At 61.5% G+C, this 15,022-nt stretch overlaps 2 protein-coding genes across 2 annotated transcripts in view; one reads left to right on the top strand and one right to left on the bottom strand.

The window, feature by feature from the left end:
- The window catches only part of ATP4A (ATPase H+/K+ transporting subunit alpha), an 86,318-nt gene that overhangs the window by 25,525 nt on the left and 45,771 nt on the right, over positions 1 to 15,022 (top strand). The gene's annotated exons all lie outside the window — the stretch shown is intronic.
- MAG (myelin associated glycoprotein) lies at positions 1,937 to 14,485 on the bottom strand (the record flags this gene model as incomplete). Its single annotated transcript, XM_082073923.1, has 8 exons — positions 1,937 to 2,027; positions 2,401 to 2,497; positions 4,331 to 4,633; positions 5,985 to 6,245; positions 8,057 to 8,378; positions 9,332 to 9,964; positions 10,560 to 11,071; positions 14,428 to 14,485. The coding sequence occupies 8 exons, from the start codon at positions 14,483 to 14,485 to the stop codon at positions 1,937 to 1,939; spliced, it is 2,277 nt and encodes a 758-aa protein (XP_081930049.1).

Genomic DNA, 15,022 nt, shown 5'->3' with positions numbered 1-15,022 from the left:
CCCCCTGTCCCCCCATGTCCCCATTGACCCCAATGTCCCCCCATTATCTCCCAGTGTCCCCATTGACCCCAATGTCCCCCCATTATCTCCCAGTGTCCCCATTGACCCCAATGTCCCCCCATTATCCCCCAGTGTCCCCATTGACCCCAATGTCCCCCCATATCCCCATGTCCCCATTGACCCCAATGGCCCCCCATTATCCCCCAGTGTCCCCCCATTATCCCCCAGTGTCCCCATTGACCCCAGTGTCCCCCCATATCCCCATGTCCCCATTGACCCCAATGTCTCCCCATTATCCCCCAGTGTCCCCATTGACCCCAATGGCCCCCCATTATCCCCCAATGTCCCCCCTTATCCCCCAATGTCCCCACGTCCCCATGTCCCCCCATATCCCCATGTCCCCATTGACCCCAATGTCCCCCCATTATCCCCCATATAGCCCCATATCCCCATATGTCCCCATGTCCCCCCATTGTCCCCATTGACCCCAATGTCCCCCCATTACCCCCCAGTGTCCCCATTGACCCCAATGTCCCCCCCATTATCCCCCATTGTCCCCATTGACCCCAATGTCCCCCCATTACCCCCCAGTGTCCCCATTGACCCCAATGTCCCCCCATTACCCCCCAGTGTCCCCATTGACCCCAATGTCCCCCCCATTATCCCCCCATGTCCCCATAACCCCATATGTCCCCATGTCCCCCCTGCCCCCCCATATCCCCATGTCCCCATTGACCCCAATGGCCCCCCATTATCCCCCAGTGTCCCCCCATTATCCCCCAGTGTCCCCCCATTATCTCCCAGTGTCCCCATTGACCCCAATGTCCCCCCATTATCCCCCATATAGCCCCATATCCCCATATGTCCCCATGTCCCCCCATTGACCCCAATGTCCCCCCATTATCCCCAATGTCCCCATTGACCCCAATGTCCCCCCCATTATCCCCCAATGTCCCCATTGACCCCAATGTCCCCCCATTATCCCCCATATATCCCCATATCCCCATATGTCCCCATGTCCCCCCATTGTCCCCATTGACCCCAATGGCCCCCCATTATCCCCCCATGTCCCCATTGACCCCAATGCCCCCCCATTATCCCCCCATGTCCCCCCTTATCCCCCAATGTCCCCATGTCCCCATAACCCCCATGTCCCCCCAAGTCCCCATATCCCCCCATTATCTCCCAGTGTCCCCATAATGTCCCAAATGTCCCCATGTCCCCCCATTATCCCCCCACGTCCCCATAACCCCCATGTGTCCCCACATCCCCCCAGGTCCCCATGTCTGTCCCAATGTCCCTCTGTCTGTCCCCATGTCCCCATGTTCCCATGTCCCCAATGTCCCCATGTCTGTCCCCAATGTCCCCATGTCCCAGTGTCCCCCTGTCTGTCCCCATGTCCCCAATGTCCCCATATCCCTCTGTCTCTCCCCAATGTCCCCATGTCTGTCCCAATGTCCCCATGTCCCCCTGTCTGTCCCCATGTCCCCAATGTCCCCATGTCCCCTCAAATTTCCCCATTATCCCCCACGTCCCGCTATCCCCATGTCCCCCCCTTATCCCCCAATATCCCAATGTCCCCCCATATCCCCATAACCCCCATGTGTCCCCACATCCCCCCATGTCCCCAATGTCCCCCCATTATTCCCCTGTGTCCCCCACATCCCCCATTATTCCCCATGTCCCCCCATTATCCCCCATGTCCCCATGTCCCAAAGGTCCCCCTGTCCCCCCATTATTCCCCATGTCCCCATAACCCCCATGTGTCCCCCCATGTCCCCCCCATTATCCCCCATATCCCCATGTACCAAATGTCCCCTCCATCCCCATATCCCCCCACGTCCCCCCATCATCCCCATTGTCCCCATGTCCCCCATTACCCCCCATATCCCCCCATTACCCCCCATATCCCCCCATTACCCCCCATATCCCCCCATTACCGGCAATGGGGGTCGCCCCTCATGTTCAGGTTCCCCCCCCCGGCCGGGGGTGGCACCGGGGTCACCTCTGGGCTTCCCGCCGCCTTCCTGCATCAGGTCAAAGGTCAAGGGTCACATGCTGACCTCTGACCCCACCCCCCCCCCCGTGCCTCAGTTTCCCCTCCCCCCCCCCGGGGGCGTGGCCAATCCATGTGGGGGCGTGGCCTCCAGGTGGGCATGGCCTGGGGGGTGGTCTCCTATGGGTGTGGCCCCCAAGAAGGCGTGGCCTCCCGGGGGGTGTGGCCTCCCAGGGGGGCGTGGCCTCTCCCATAGGATTTGGGCACCATTGGGTGTGTTCCCTTCCCATTGGTTGGGTTCCCCCCCCCCAAACCCGGGCTGGCCCCGCCCCCCCCCAGTGGGTGTGGCCCCCCAGTGGGCGTGTCCCCGGTGGGCGGGGCCAGCCCGGGGGGGCGTGTCTCACTTGCGGCGGCTCTGGCTGAGGTAGCAGACGAGGGCGATGACGATGGCGAAGGCGACGACGGCCCCGACCGGCCCCACCTTGGCCCAAACCAGCCCCCCTGGGGGGAAAATGGGGGGTCACGGGGGGCAACAACCCCCCCGGGGGGGCAATAACACCCCCCTGGGGTAATAAACCCTCCCCCCGGGGTAATAAACCCTCCCACATAGGGGCTGGGAGGGGATGTGGGGGGGAAATCCCACCTTGATGGGGGCAAATAAACCCCGTGGGGGGGGATTATGCCCTGGGGGGGGTAAATGAAATAGTGGGGGGCAATTAGAACCCCCCACTTGTGTGGGATTGAGGGTGGGACTTGCATGTGCCCCCCCCCCCCCAGAAATAAGGGGGAAATTGGGGGGGCGGGGGGGGGCAATTAACACGGGGGGGTAGTAAATTAGTAATTTGGGGGCAATCAAGCCCCCCTAAGGGGTCAATGGGGCGTGGGAAAACCCTGGGGAAAATTCCCACGGCGTGTGAGGGGCTCAATGGGGGCGTGGGAAAATCCCGGGCAGAGTTCCCACGCCCTGCAAAGTGCTCAATGGGGCGTGGGAAAACCCCGGGAAGAATTCCCACGCCCTGTAAAGGGCTCAATGGACTGTGGGAAAAGTCCGGGAATAATTCCCACGCCCCACAAAGGGCTCAATGGAGTGTGGGAAAAGTCCGGGAAGAATTCCCACGGCCCGCAAAGGGCTCAATGGAGTGTGGGAAAATCCCGGGAAGAATTCCCACGGCCCGCAAAGGGCTCAATGGAGTGTGGGAAAATCCCGGGAAGAATTCCCACGGCCCGCAAAGGGCTCAATGGAGTGTGGGAAAACCCTGGGAAGAATTCCCACGCCCCACAAAGGGCTCAATGGAGTGTGGGAAAATCCCGGGAAGAATTCCCACGGCCCGCAAAGGGCTCAATGGAGTGTGGGAAAACCCTGGGAAGAATTCCCACGCCCCACAAAGGGCTCAATGGAGTGTGGGAAAAGTCCAGGAAGAATTCCCACGGCCCACAAAGGGCTCAATGGAGTGTGGGAAAAGTCCGGGAAGAATTCCCACGGCCCGCAAAGGGCTCAATGGAGTGTGGGAAAAGTCCGGGAAGAATTCCCACGGCCCGCAAAGGGCTCAATGGAGTGTGGGAAAAGTCCGGGAAGAATTCCCACGGCCCGCAAAGGGCTCAATGGAGTGTGGGAAAAGTCTGGGAAGAATTCCCACGGCCCGCAAAGGGCTCAATGGAGTGTGGGAAAAGTCCGGGAAGAATTCCCATGGCCCACAAAGGGCTCAATGGAGTGTGGGAAAATCCCGGGAAGAATTCCCACGGCCCACAAAGGGCTCAATGGAGTGTGGGAAAAGTCCAGGAAGAATTCCCACGGCCCACAAAGGGCTCAATGGAGTGTGGGAAAATCCCGGGAAGAATTCCCACGGCCCACAAAGGGCTCAATGGAGTGTGGGAAAATCCCGGGAAGAATTCCCACGGCCCACAAAGGGCTCAATGGAGTGTGGGAAAATCCCGGGAAGAGTTCCCACGCCCCACAAAGGGATCAATGGAGTGTGGGAAAAGTCCGGGAAGAATTCCCACGGCCCACAAAGGGATCAATGGAGTGTGGGAAAAGTCCGGGAAGAATTCCCACGCCCTGCAAAGGGCTCAATGGAGTGTGGGAAAACCCTGGGAAGAATTCCCACGCCCTGCAAAGGGCTCAATGGGGTGTGGGAAAACCCCGGGAAGAATTCCCACGCCCTGCAAAGGGCTCAATGGAGTGTGGGAAAATCCCGGGAAGAATTCCCACGGCCCACAAAGGGCTCAATGGAGTGTGGGAAAAGGCCGGGAAGAATTCCCACGCCTCCTAACCGACCCCGGGGGTGGGGGGGGGAGGGGGTGTCACCGTTCCCGCCGGCGTCACCGTCACCGTACCCGGGTGGTGGAATCGCAGCTGTTGCCGGACGCTCCCGTGGGGGTTGTGGGCGGAGCAAACGACGGCCAATCGGGGGTCGAGGGTCCCGCGGAGGGTGAGGACGCCGGTGACGGTGACGACGCCGGCGGCGCCGCGGCCGGGGGTGGTGACGGTGAAGTCGCGGTGGCCCTCGGTGACGGTGACGTTGCGGGACGGGAGCTCGAAGGTGACGGCGGGTTCGGGGGAGGCCGAGGCCGAGCAGACGCAGCGCGCCCCCTCCCCCGCCGGGGTGCAGCGCGATTCGGGCAGCAGGATGGGGGGGACTTTTTTGGGGGGGGGGGAAGGGGGGGGTGTCACTTGGGGGGGGACACCCCCAAATGTCACCCCCGTTAGGGTCACTAATAACCCATGACCCCCCCAGATAACCCCTTAGGGACCCCAATAAACCCCTTAGACCCCCTTGGGGACCCCAATACCCCCCCTTAAACACCCCTTAGGGACCCCAATACCCCCTACAGACCCCCTTGGGGACCCCAATACCCCCTTAGAGACCCCATAGACCCCCATAGGGACCCCATAGGGACCCCTTATATCCCCCATAGACCCCCCATAAGGACCCCCATACCCCCCTTAAGGACCCAAATACCCCCCTGAGACCCCCCAATATCCCCCATAGACCCCCCCACTGCCCCCCATAGACCCCCTTAAGGACCCGAATGACCCCTTAGACCCCCTATAGAACCCCTTAGGGACCCCCATAGGGACCCCATAGACCCCAAATAACCCCATTAAGGACCTCATAGACCCCCATAGACCCCCTTAGGGACCTCGATACCTCCCCTAGATCCCCAATAACCCCCCAGTACCCCCTTAGGGACCCCAATACCCCACTTAGGGACTCCATAGACCCCCATAGGGACCCCATAGACCCCCTTAGGGACCCAAATGCCCCCCTTAGACCCCCTTAGGGACCCTGTAGCCCCCCCCAGACCCACATAGGGACCCCATAGACCCCCTTAGGGACCCCATAGACCCCCTTAGGGACCCCAATGCCCCCCTTAGACCCCCTTAGGGCACCTTAGGGACCCCAATACCCCCCACAGACCCCCTTATATGCCACATAGACCCCCCATAGGGACCCTTAGGGACCCCAATACCCCCCTTAAGGACCCAAATGCCCCCCTTGGACCCCCTTAGGGACCCCAATACCCCCGCTTAGGGACTCCATAGACCCCCATAGGAACCCCATAGACCCCCTTAGGGACTCTAATACCCCCCATAGACCCCCTTAGGGACCCCATAGACCCCCATAGGAACCCCAATACCCCCCTTAGGGACCCCAATACCCCCCACAGACCCCCTTATATCCCCCATAGACCCCCCTTAGGGACCCTTAGGAACCCCAATACCCCCCTTAAGGACCCAAATGCCCCCCTTAGACCCCCTTAGGGACCCTGTAGCCCCCCCCAGACCCACATAGGGACCCCATAGACCCCCATAGACCCCCTTAGGGACCCCATAGACCCCCCATAGACCCCCATAGGGACCCCAATGCCCCCCTTAGACCCCCCTTAGGGACCCTGTAGACCCCTGTAGACCCCCCCAGACCCCCATAGACCCCCATAGGGACCCCATAGACCCCCATCGGGACCCCATAGCCCCCCCCCAACTCACACTGCACGCTGACATTGAAGACGCGGCTGCTCTGGCCGTGCTGGTTCTCGGCCCGGCACAAATACTCCCCCCCATCCTCAGGCCGGGCCGCCTCCAAGGTCAAGGTCACCTGGGGCTCGTAGACGGCCACGGCCACCAGGCGGCGCCCCCGCGCCAGGGACACGATGGGCAGCGGGTGGGCCGAGGCGCCGCAGGTCAAGGTCAAGGGCTCCCCGGCCACGACCCACAGGGTCCCGTTCAGAGTGGGGGGGCGGGGGGCATCTGGGGGGGGAGGGGAGAGGGTCAGGGGGGACCCAGGAGTTCGGGAGTTAATGGTTTAGGGGGGGGGATACCCAGGAGTTCGGGGGGACCCAGGAGTTCGGGAACTGATAGTTTAGGGGGGACCCAGGAGTTCGGGAGGGACCCAGGAGTTCGGGGGTCACATGGGTTTGGGGGGGACCCAGGGGTTCAGGAGGGACCCAGGAGTTCGGGAGGGACCCAGGAGTTTGGGGGTAACATGGGTTTGGGGGACCCAGGAGTTTGGGAACTAATATTTTAGGGGGGACCCAGGAGTTCGGAGGGACCCAGGAGTTCGGGAGGGGACCCAGGAGTTCGGGAGGGGACCCAGGAGTGCCCCAAGAAACGATCCCTGAATAAAGGGACCCAGGAGTACCCTCTGGACAAGGGACCCAGGCATGCCCCAAGAAGGGAACCCAGGAGTGCTCACTAGAGAAGGGACCTAGGAGTGCCCCAAGAGAGGAACCCAGGCATAACCCAAGAAGGGACCCAGGAGTGCCCCCTAGAGAAGGGACCCAGGCGTGCCCCAAGAAGGGACCCAGGAGTGCCCCAAGAAGGGAACCCAGGAGTGCCCCCCGGCCAAGGGACCCAGGCATGCCCCAAAAGGGACCCAGGAGTGCCCCAAGAAGGGAATCCCCAACAACCAGCCCCAGGAGCACCCCCCAGCCAAGGGACCCAGGCATGCCCCAAAAGGGACCCAGGAGTGCCCCAAGAAGTGATCCCCCAACAACCTGACCCAGGAGCACCCCCTGGCCAAGGGACCCAGGCATGCCCCAAAAGGGACCCAGGAGTGCCCCAAGAAGGGAATCCCCAACAACCGGACCCAGAAGTACCCCCTGGAGAAGGGACCCAGGAGTGCCCACTAGACAAGGGACCCAGGCATGCCCCAAAAGGGACCCAGGAGTGCCCCAAGAAGGGAACCCAGGAGTGGTCACTAGAGAAGGGACCCAGGCATGCCCATAAAGGGACCCAGGCATGCCCCAAGAAGGAACTCAGGAGTGCCCCCTGGAGAAGGGACCCAGGAGTGCCCCAAAGGGGATTCTCCCAACAACCGGCCCCAGGAGTACCCCCCAGCCAAGGGACCCAGGCATGCCCCAAAAGGGACCCAGGAGTGCCCCAAGAAGTGATCCCCCAACAACCTGACCCAGGAGCACCCCCTGGCCAAGGGACCCAGGCATGCCCCAAAAAAGACCCAGGAGTACCCCCCGGCCAAGGGACCCAGGCATGCCCCAAAAAGGGACCCAGGAGTGCCCCTTAGAGAAGGGACCCAGGCGTGCCCCAAGAAGGGAACCCAGACATGCCCCAAAGGGGGATTCCCCCAACAACTGGACCCAGGAGTAACCCCTGGAGAAGGGACCCAGGCATGCCCCAAGAGGGGAACCCAGACATAACCCAAGAAGGGACCCAGGAGTGCCCCAAAAGGGACCCAGGAGTGCCCCAAGAAGTGATCCCCCAAGAACTGGACCCAGGAATGCCCAAAGGGGGACCCAGGAGTGCCCCAAGAAGGGACCCAGGAGTACCCCCCGGCCAAGGGACCCAGGCATGCCCCAAAAGGGACCCAGGAGTGCCCCAAGAAGGGAACCCAGGAGTGCCCCCTGGACAAGGGACCCAGGGGTGCCCCCCGGCCAAGGGACCCAGGCATGCCCCAAAAGGGACCCAGGAGTGCCCTCTGGAGAAGGGACCCAGGAGTGCCCCAAGAAGGGAACCCAGGAGTGCCCCCCGGCCAAGGGACCCAGGCATGCCCCAAAAGGGACCCAGGCATGCCCCCCACTCCCCCGCCCCCCGTGGGTGCTCACAGGCCACGTGCAGCTCGACGCTGCGGTTGTGGCGGCCGTGCCGGTTCTCGGCCACGCAGCTGTAGGTGCCGGCGTCGTCCGGTCGCACCCGCGGCAGCAGCAGCCGCAGCGCGGCCGCCGATGGCTCCTCCTGCAGCACCGCGGGGCCGCGGAACCACGAGAGCAGGGGGGGCGGCCGCCCCTCGGCCTCGCAGCTCAGAGCCACCGCGGAGCCCTCCAGCACCTCCCCCGGACCAGAGATGGACACGACCTGCGGCTCGTCTGCGGGGGGGAGGGACCCAGGAGTTCGGGGGGGACCCAGGAGTACCCCAAGGGACCCAGGAGTTCGGGGAGGGACCCAGGAGTTCGGGGGGGACCCAGGAGTACCCCAAGGGACCCAGGAGTTCGGGGGGGGGACCCAGGAGTTTGGGGGTAAAGGGGTTGGGGGGATACAGGAGGTTGGAGGGACCCAGGAGTTCGGGGGGGGACCCAGGAGTTTGGGGGTGTGGGGGTTGGGGGGGATGAGGGAGGTTGGGGACCCAGGAGTTCAGGAGGGACCCAGGAGTTCGGGGGTAAAGGGGTTGGGGGGATACAGGAGGTTGGGGACCCAGGAGTTCAGGGGGGACCCAGGAGTTCGGGAGGGGACCCAGGAGTGCGGGAGGGACCCAGGAGTGCGGGAGGGACCCAGGAGTTCGGGAGGGACCCAGGAGTGCGGGAGGGACCCAGGAGTGCGGGAGGGACCCAGGAGTGCGGGAGGGACCCAGGAGTTCGGGAGGGGACCCAGGAGTTCGGGAGGGACCCAGGAGTTCGGGAGGGACCCAGGAGTTCGGGAGGGGACCCAGGAGTTCGGGAGGGACCCAGGAGTTCGGGAGGGGACCCAGGAGTTCGGGGGGGACCCAGGAGTTCAGGAGGGACCCAGGAGTGCGGGAGGGACCCAGGAGTGCGGGGGGTGGGGGTTGGGGGGATATAGGGGTTTGGGGGGACCCAGGAGCTCAGGAGGGACCCAGGCGTTCCCCAAGGACCCAGGAGTTCGGGAGGGACCCAGGAGTTCGGGAGGGACACAGATGTCTGAGAGGGGACCCAGGAGTTCGGGAGGGACCCAGGAGTCCGGGGAAGAACGAAAGTTCCGGGCGGAACCAAAGTTCGGGGTCGCGGGGGCAGAGGGGGGGAGGTTTAGAGGTGGCACCGAGGCGCCTGGGGGACCGGAAGTGATGTTGCACCGAGGCAAATGGGGGGGGAACGGCCGGTTCGAGGCTCCCAGTTGGGATTTTGGGGTTGTGGGAACATGGGAGTTCAGGGGACCCAGGCGTCCGGGAGGGACCCAGGCGTTCCCCGCTCACACTGCACGTCCAACGTGACATTTGCCGCCCAATCCAAGGTCCCGTTGTCGGCCGTGACGCGGCACGTGACCAGCGCCCCCCCGTGGCGGCGGCGCGGCCGGAAGCGCAGGGCGCTCCACACGGTGGCCGCTCCGTCCTCGTCTCGTCGCCTCTGGCGGGCGGAACCTTCCAGCAGCTCCTCGGCCCCTTCCCAGCTGAGCCGCGGGCGCCACTCGGGGCAGTTATCGGGGACACGGCACTGGAGTTCCGCCTCGGTTCCCGCCACCAGCTCCGGGGGGACGGAGAGGGCGGGGCCATCTGGGGGGGGGGGAGAGGGGGGGGTGAGGGACCCAGGAGTGCCCCAGGAGGGACCCAGGAGTGCCCCAAGGGACCCAGGAGTGCCCCAAGGGACCCAAATAGGGGACCCAGGAGGGACCCAGGAGTGCCCCAGGGACCCAGGAGGGACCCAGGAGGGACCCAGGAGTGCCCCAGGGACCCAGGAGGGACCCAGGAGGGACCCAGGAGTTCGGGAGGGACCCAGGAGTGCCCCAAGGGACCCAGGCGTCCGGGAGCCCACAATGAAAATGGACCCAGGCGTCCGGGTGCCCTTCTAACCCCCCGTCAAAAGGGACCCAGGCGTCCGGGACCCCATCCTGAAAAGGGACCCAGGCGTCCGGGTGACTCCCCACCCCCATGAAAGGGACCCAGGCGTCCGGGACTCTCCCCCCAACTCCCATAAAAAGGGACCCAGGCGTCCGGGACACCCTCCCCAACTCCCTAAAAAAGGACCCAGGCGTCCGGGAGCCCCAAAATTGGACCCAGGCGTCCGGGAGCCCATCCTGAAAAGGGACCCAGGCGTCCAGGAGCCCGAAACAAAAATGGACCCAGGCGTCCGGGACCCCATCCTGAAAAGGGACCCAGGCGTCCGGGCGACTCCCCACCCCCACTAAAAGGGACCCAGGCGTCCGGGTGCCCTTCTAACCCTCATAAGAAGGGACCCAGGCGTCCGGGACACCCTCCCGAACTCTCTAAAAAGGGACCCAGGCGTCCGGGACTCTCCCCCCAACCCCCATCAAAAGGGACCCAGGCGTCCGGGCGACTCCCACCCCCCTCAAAAGGGACCCAGGCGTCCGGGAGCCCTTCTAACCCTCATAAGAAGGGACCCAGGCGTCCGGGACACCCTCCCGAACTCTCTAAAAAGGGACCCAGGCGTCCGGGAGCACTAAACCAAAATGGACCCAGGCATCCGGGTGACTCCCCACCCCCATCCAAAGGGACCCAGGCGTCCGGGCCCCCCCAAACTCACCCCAGACCTCCAGCTCGGTGTGCTCGGAGAAGCTGAACTGGTTGTAACCCCCCAAATCCCCCCGGAAATAATATTTGCCGGCCAATTCGGGGCCGAGCGGCCGCAGCTCCAGGGAACAGTCGCCCAGCGCCGGGTCCCCCGAGAGTTTCGCGCGCCCCGAAAAGGCCTCGTGCACCCGGCCCCCCCGCGAGCGCGCCACCACCGGGGGGTAGTTTTTGGGGTACGGGCTCCCGAAGAACCAGAGGCCGTGGATGCTGGGGGGGCGAAGCTCCTCGGGGAAGGAGAAACGGCAGCGGATGGAGACGCAGGAGCCCGAGAGGCCGGAGATGGACGGGGGGAGCCAGGCGGCCCAGGAGCCCCCCAAGGAGCCTGGATGGGGGAGAATGGGGTGACAATGGGGGGCTATGGGGGCTTAGAATGGGGTTTGGGGGTCACTGGGGTCTTATAATGGGGTCTATAGGGTCTTATGATGGGGTTCTGGGGGTCTATGGGGTCTTATAATTGGGATATGGGGGTCTATGGGGTCTTATAATGGGGCTTGGGGGGGTTATTGGGTCTTATAATGGGGATATGGGGGGTCTATGGGGTCTTATAATGGGGTTTGGGGGGTCTATGGGGTCTCATAATGGGGATATGGGGGTCTATGGGGTCTTATAGTGGGGTTTGGGGGTCTATGGGGTCTCACAATGGGGACATGGGGTTCAATAAACAAGGTTCTGGGGGTCTATGGGGTCTTATAATGGGGCTTGGGGGGGTTATTGGGTCTTATAATGGGGATATGGGGGGTCTATGGGGTCTTATAGTGGGGTTTGGGGGGTCTATGGGGTCTTATAATGGGGTTTGGGGGGTCTATGGGGTCTCATAATGGGGATATGGGGGTCTATGGGGTCTTATAGTGGGGTTTGGGGGGTCTAGGGGGTCTCACAATGGGGTTTGGGGGGTCTATGGGGTCTTATAATGGGGATATGGGGGTCTATGGGGTCTCACAATGGGGTTTGGGGGTCTATGGGGAGATGGATGGGGGGAGCCAGGCGGCCCAGGAGCCCCCCAAGGAGCCTGGATGGGGGAGAATGGGGGGCTATGGGGGCTTATAGTGGGGTTCTGGGGGTCTATGGGGTGTTAGAATGGGGATATAGGGGTCTATGGGGTCTTAGAATGGGGTTTGGAGGAGCTATGGGGTCTAATAATGGGAATATGGGGGGTCTAATAATGGGGTTCTGGGGGTCTAGGGGGTCTCATAATGGGGTTCTGGGGGACTATGGGGTCTTATAATGGGGATATGGGGGTCTATGGGGTCTTATAATGGGGTTTGGGGGGTCTATGGGGTCTTATAATGGGGACATGGGGTTCAATAAACAGGGTTCTGGGGGTCTATGGGGTCTTATAATGGGGTTCTGGGGGACTATGGGGTCTTATTATGGGGTCTATGGGGTCTTAGAATGGGGATATGGGGGTCTATGGGGTCTTATAATGGGGTTCTGGGGGTCTATGGGGTGTTATAATGGGGATATGGGGGTCTATGGGGTCTTATAATGGGGATATGGGGGTCTATGGGGTCTTATAATGGGGTTCTGGGGGTCTATGGGGTGTTATAATGGGGATATGGGGGTCTATGGGGTCTCATAATGGGGTTCTGGGGGTCTATGGGGTCTTATAATGGAGTTTTGGGGGGTCTATGAAGAGGGTTGTGGGGTCTATGGGGTCTCATAATGGGGTTTGGGGGTCTATGGGGTCTCACAATGGGGATATGGGGGTCTATGGGTCTCACAATGGGGATATGGGGGTCTATGGGGTCTCACAATGGGGTTTGGGGTCTATGGGGAGATGGACGGGGGGAGCCAGGCGGCCCAGGAGCCCCCAAGGAGCCTGGATGGGGGAGAATGGGGGGCTATGGGGGCTATGGGGGCTTAGAATGGGGATATGGGGGTCTATGGGGTCTTATAATGGGGTTTGGGGGGTCTAATAATGGGGTTGGGGGAGGTCTATGGGGTCCAATAATGGGGTTGGGGTCTATGGGGTCTTATTATGGGGTCTATGGGGTCTTAGAATGGGATATGGGGGTCCATGGGGTCTCATAATGGGGTTCTGGGGTCTATGGGGTCTCATAATGGGGTTCTGGGGACTATGGGGTCTTATTATGGGGTCTATGGGGTCTTAGAATGGGGATATGGGGGTCTATGGGGTCCAATAATGGGGTTCTGGGGGACTATGGGGTCTTATTATGGGGTCTATGGGGTCTTAGATGGGGTTCTGGGGGTCTATGGGGTCCAATAATGGGGTTCTGGGGGACTATGGGGTCTTATTATGGGGTCTATGGGGTCTTAGAATGGGGATATGGGGGTCCATGGGGTCTCATAATGGGGATATGGGGGTCTATGGGGTCTCATAATGGGGTTCTGGGGGTCTAGGGGGTCTCATAATGGGGTTCTGGGGGGCTATGGGGTCTCATAATGGGGATATGGGGGGCTATGGGGTCTTATAATGGGGTTTGGGGGGTCTATGGGGTCTCATAATGGGGATATGGGGGTCTATGGGGTCTTATAATGGGGTTTGGGGGGTCTATGGGGTCTCATAATGGGGTTCTGGGGGTCTATGGGGTCTTATAATGGGGTTTGGGGGGTCTATGGGGTCTCATAATGGGGTTCTGGGGGACTATGGGGTCTCATAATGGGGTTTGGAGGGTCTAATAATGGGGTTTGGGGGTCTAGGGGGTCTCATAATGGGGTTCTGGGGGACTATGGGGTCTTATAATGGGGATATGGGGGTCTATGGGGTCTCACAATGGGGTTTGGGGGTCTATGGGGAGATGGACGGGGGGAGCCAGGCGGCCCAGGAGCCCCCCAAGGAGCCTGGATGGGGGAGAATGGGGGGCTATGGGGGGCTATGGGGGCTTATAGTGGGGATATGGGGTCTATAGGGTCTTAGAATGGGGATATAGGGGTCTATAGGGTCTTAGAATGGGGCTTGGGGAGGTCTATGGGGTCTTAGAATGGGGTTTGGAGGAGCTATGGTGTCTAATAATGGGGATATGGGGGGTCTAATAATGGGGTTCTGGGGGTCTACGGGGTCTTATAATGGGGTTCTGGGGGTCTATGGGGTCTTATAATGGGGATATGGGGGTCTATGGGGTCTTATAATGGGGTTCTGGGGGTCTATGGGGTCTTATAATGGGGATATGGGGGTCTATGGGGTCTTATAGTGGGGTTTGGGGGGTCTATGGGGTCTTATAATGGGGTTTTGGGGGTCTATTGGGTCTATTAATGGGGGTCCATGGGGTCTCATAATGGGGATATGGGGGGTCCATGGGGTCTCATAATGGGGATATGGGGGTCTATGGGGTCTCATAATGGGGATATGGGGGTCTATGGGGTCTCATAATGGGGTTGGGGGGTCTCATAATGGGGTTTGGGGGTCTATGGGGTCTCATAATGGGGTTTGGGGGTCTATGGGGTCTCATAATGGGGTTTTGGGGGGTCTATGGGGCCCAGTACAGCCCAGTATAACCCAGCTCCCTCCCAGTCCCTCCCAGTCCCTCCCAGTCCATCCCAGTTCATCCCAGTTCCATCCCAGTCCATCCCAGTCCCCCCCAGTTCCATCCCAGTTCCATCCCAGTTCCCTCCCAGTCCCTCCCAGTCCCTCCCAGTCCCTCCCAGTCCCTCCCAGTCCCCCCCAGTTCCATCCCAGTCCCTCCCAGTCCCATCCCAGTCCCTCCCAGTCCATCCCAGTCCATCCCAGTCCATCCCAGTCCATCCCAGTCCCCCCAGTACCTGGGGGCAGCGTCACCAGCAGCACCAAACTGGGGAGGGCGGCGACCAGTGGGGCCATAGCGGGACTGGGGGGACACCAGGGACACCAGTATGACACCAGTATGACACCAGTATGACACCAGTGACCCCTCCCAGTGTCACCAGTGTGACACCAGTGTCACCAGTATGACACCAGTATGACACCAGTGACCCCTCCCAGTATCACCAGTATGACACCAGTATCACCAGTATGACACCAGTATGACACCAGTGACACCAGTATGACACCAGTGACCCCTCCCAGTATCACCAGTATGACACCAGTGTCACCAGTATGACACCAGTGACCCCTCCCAGTGTCACCAGTGTGACACCAGTGTCACCAGTATGACACCAGTATGACACCAGTGACCCCTCCCAGTGTCACCAGTATGACACCAGTGTCACCAGTATGACACCAGTGTGACACCAGTATGACACCAGTATCACCAGTGACCCCTCCCAGTGTCACCAGTGTGACACCAGTGTCACCAGTATGACACCAGTATGACACCAGTATGACACCAGTGACCCCTCCCAGTATCACCAGTATGACACCAGTGACACCAGTATGACA

The sequence above is a fragment of the Streptopelia decaocto genome (genome assembly GCF_964273445.1).
Source record: "Streptopelia decaocto genome assembly, chromosome: 28".
In the NCBI taxonomy this organism is placed as follows: Eukaryota; Metazoa; Chordata; class Aves; order Columbiformes; family Columbidae; genus Streptopelia; species Streptopelia decaocto.
The sequence above is the reverse complement of the archived record's forward strand: the minus strand, read 5'-3'. Positions and strand labels throughout refer to the sequence as shown.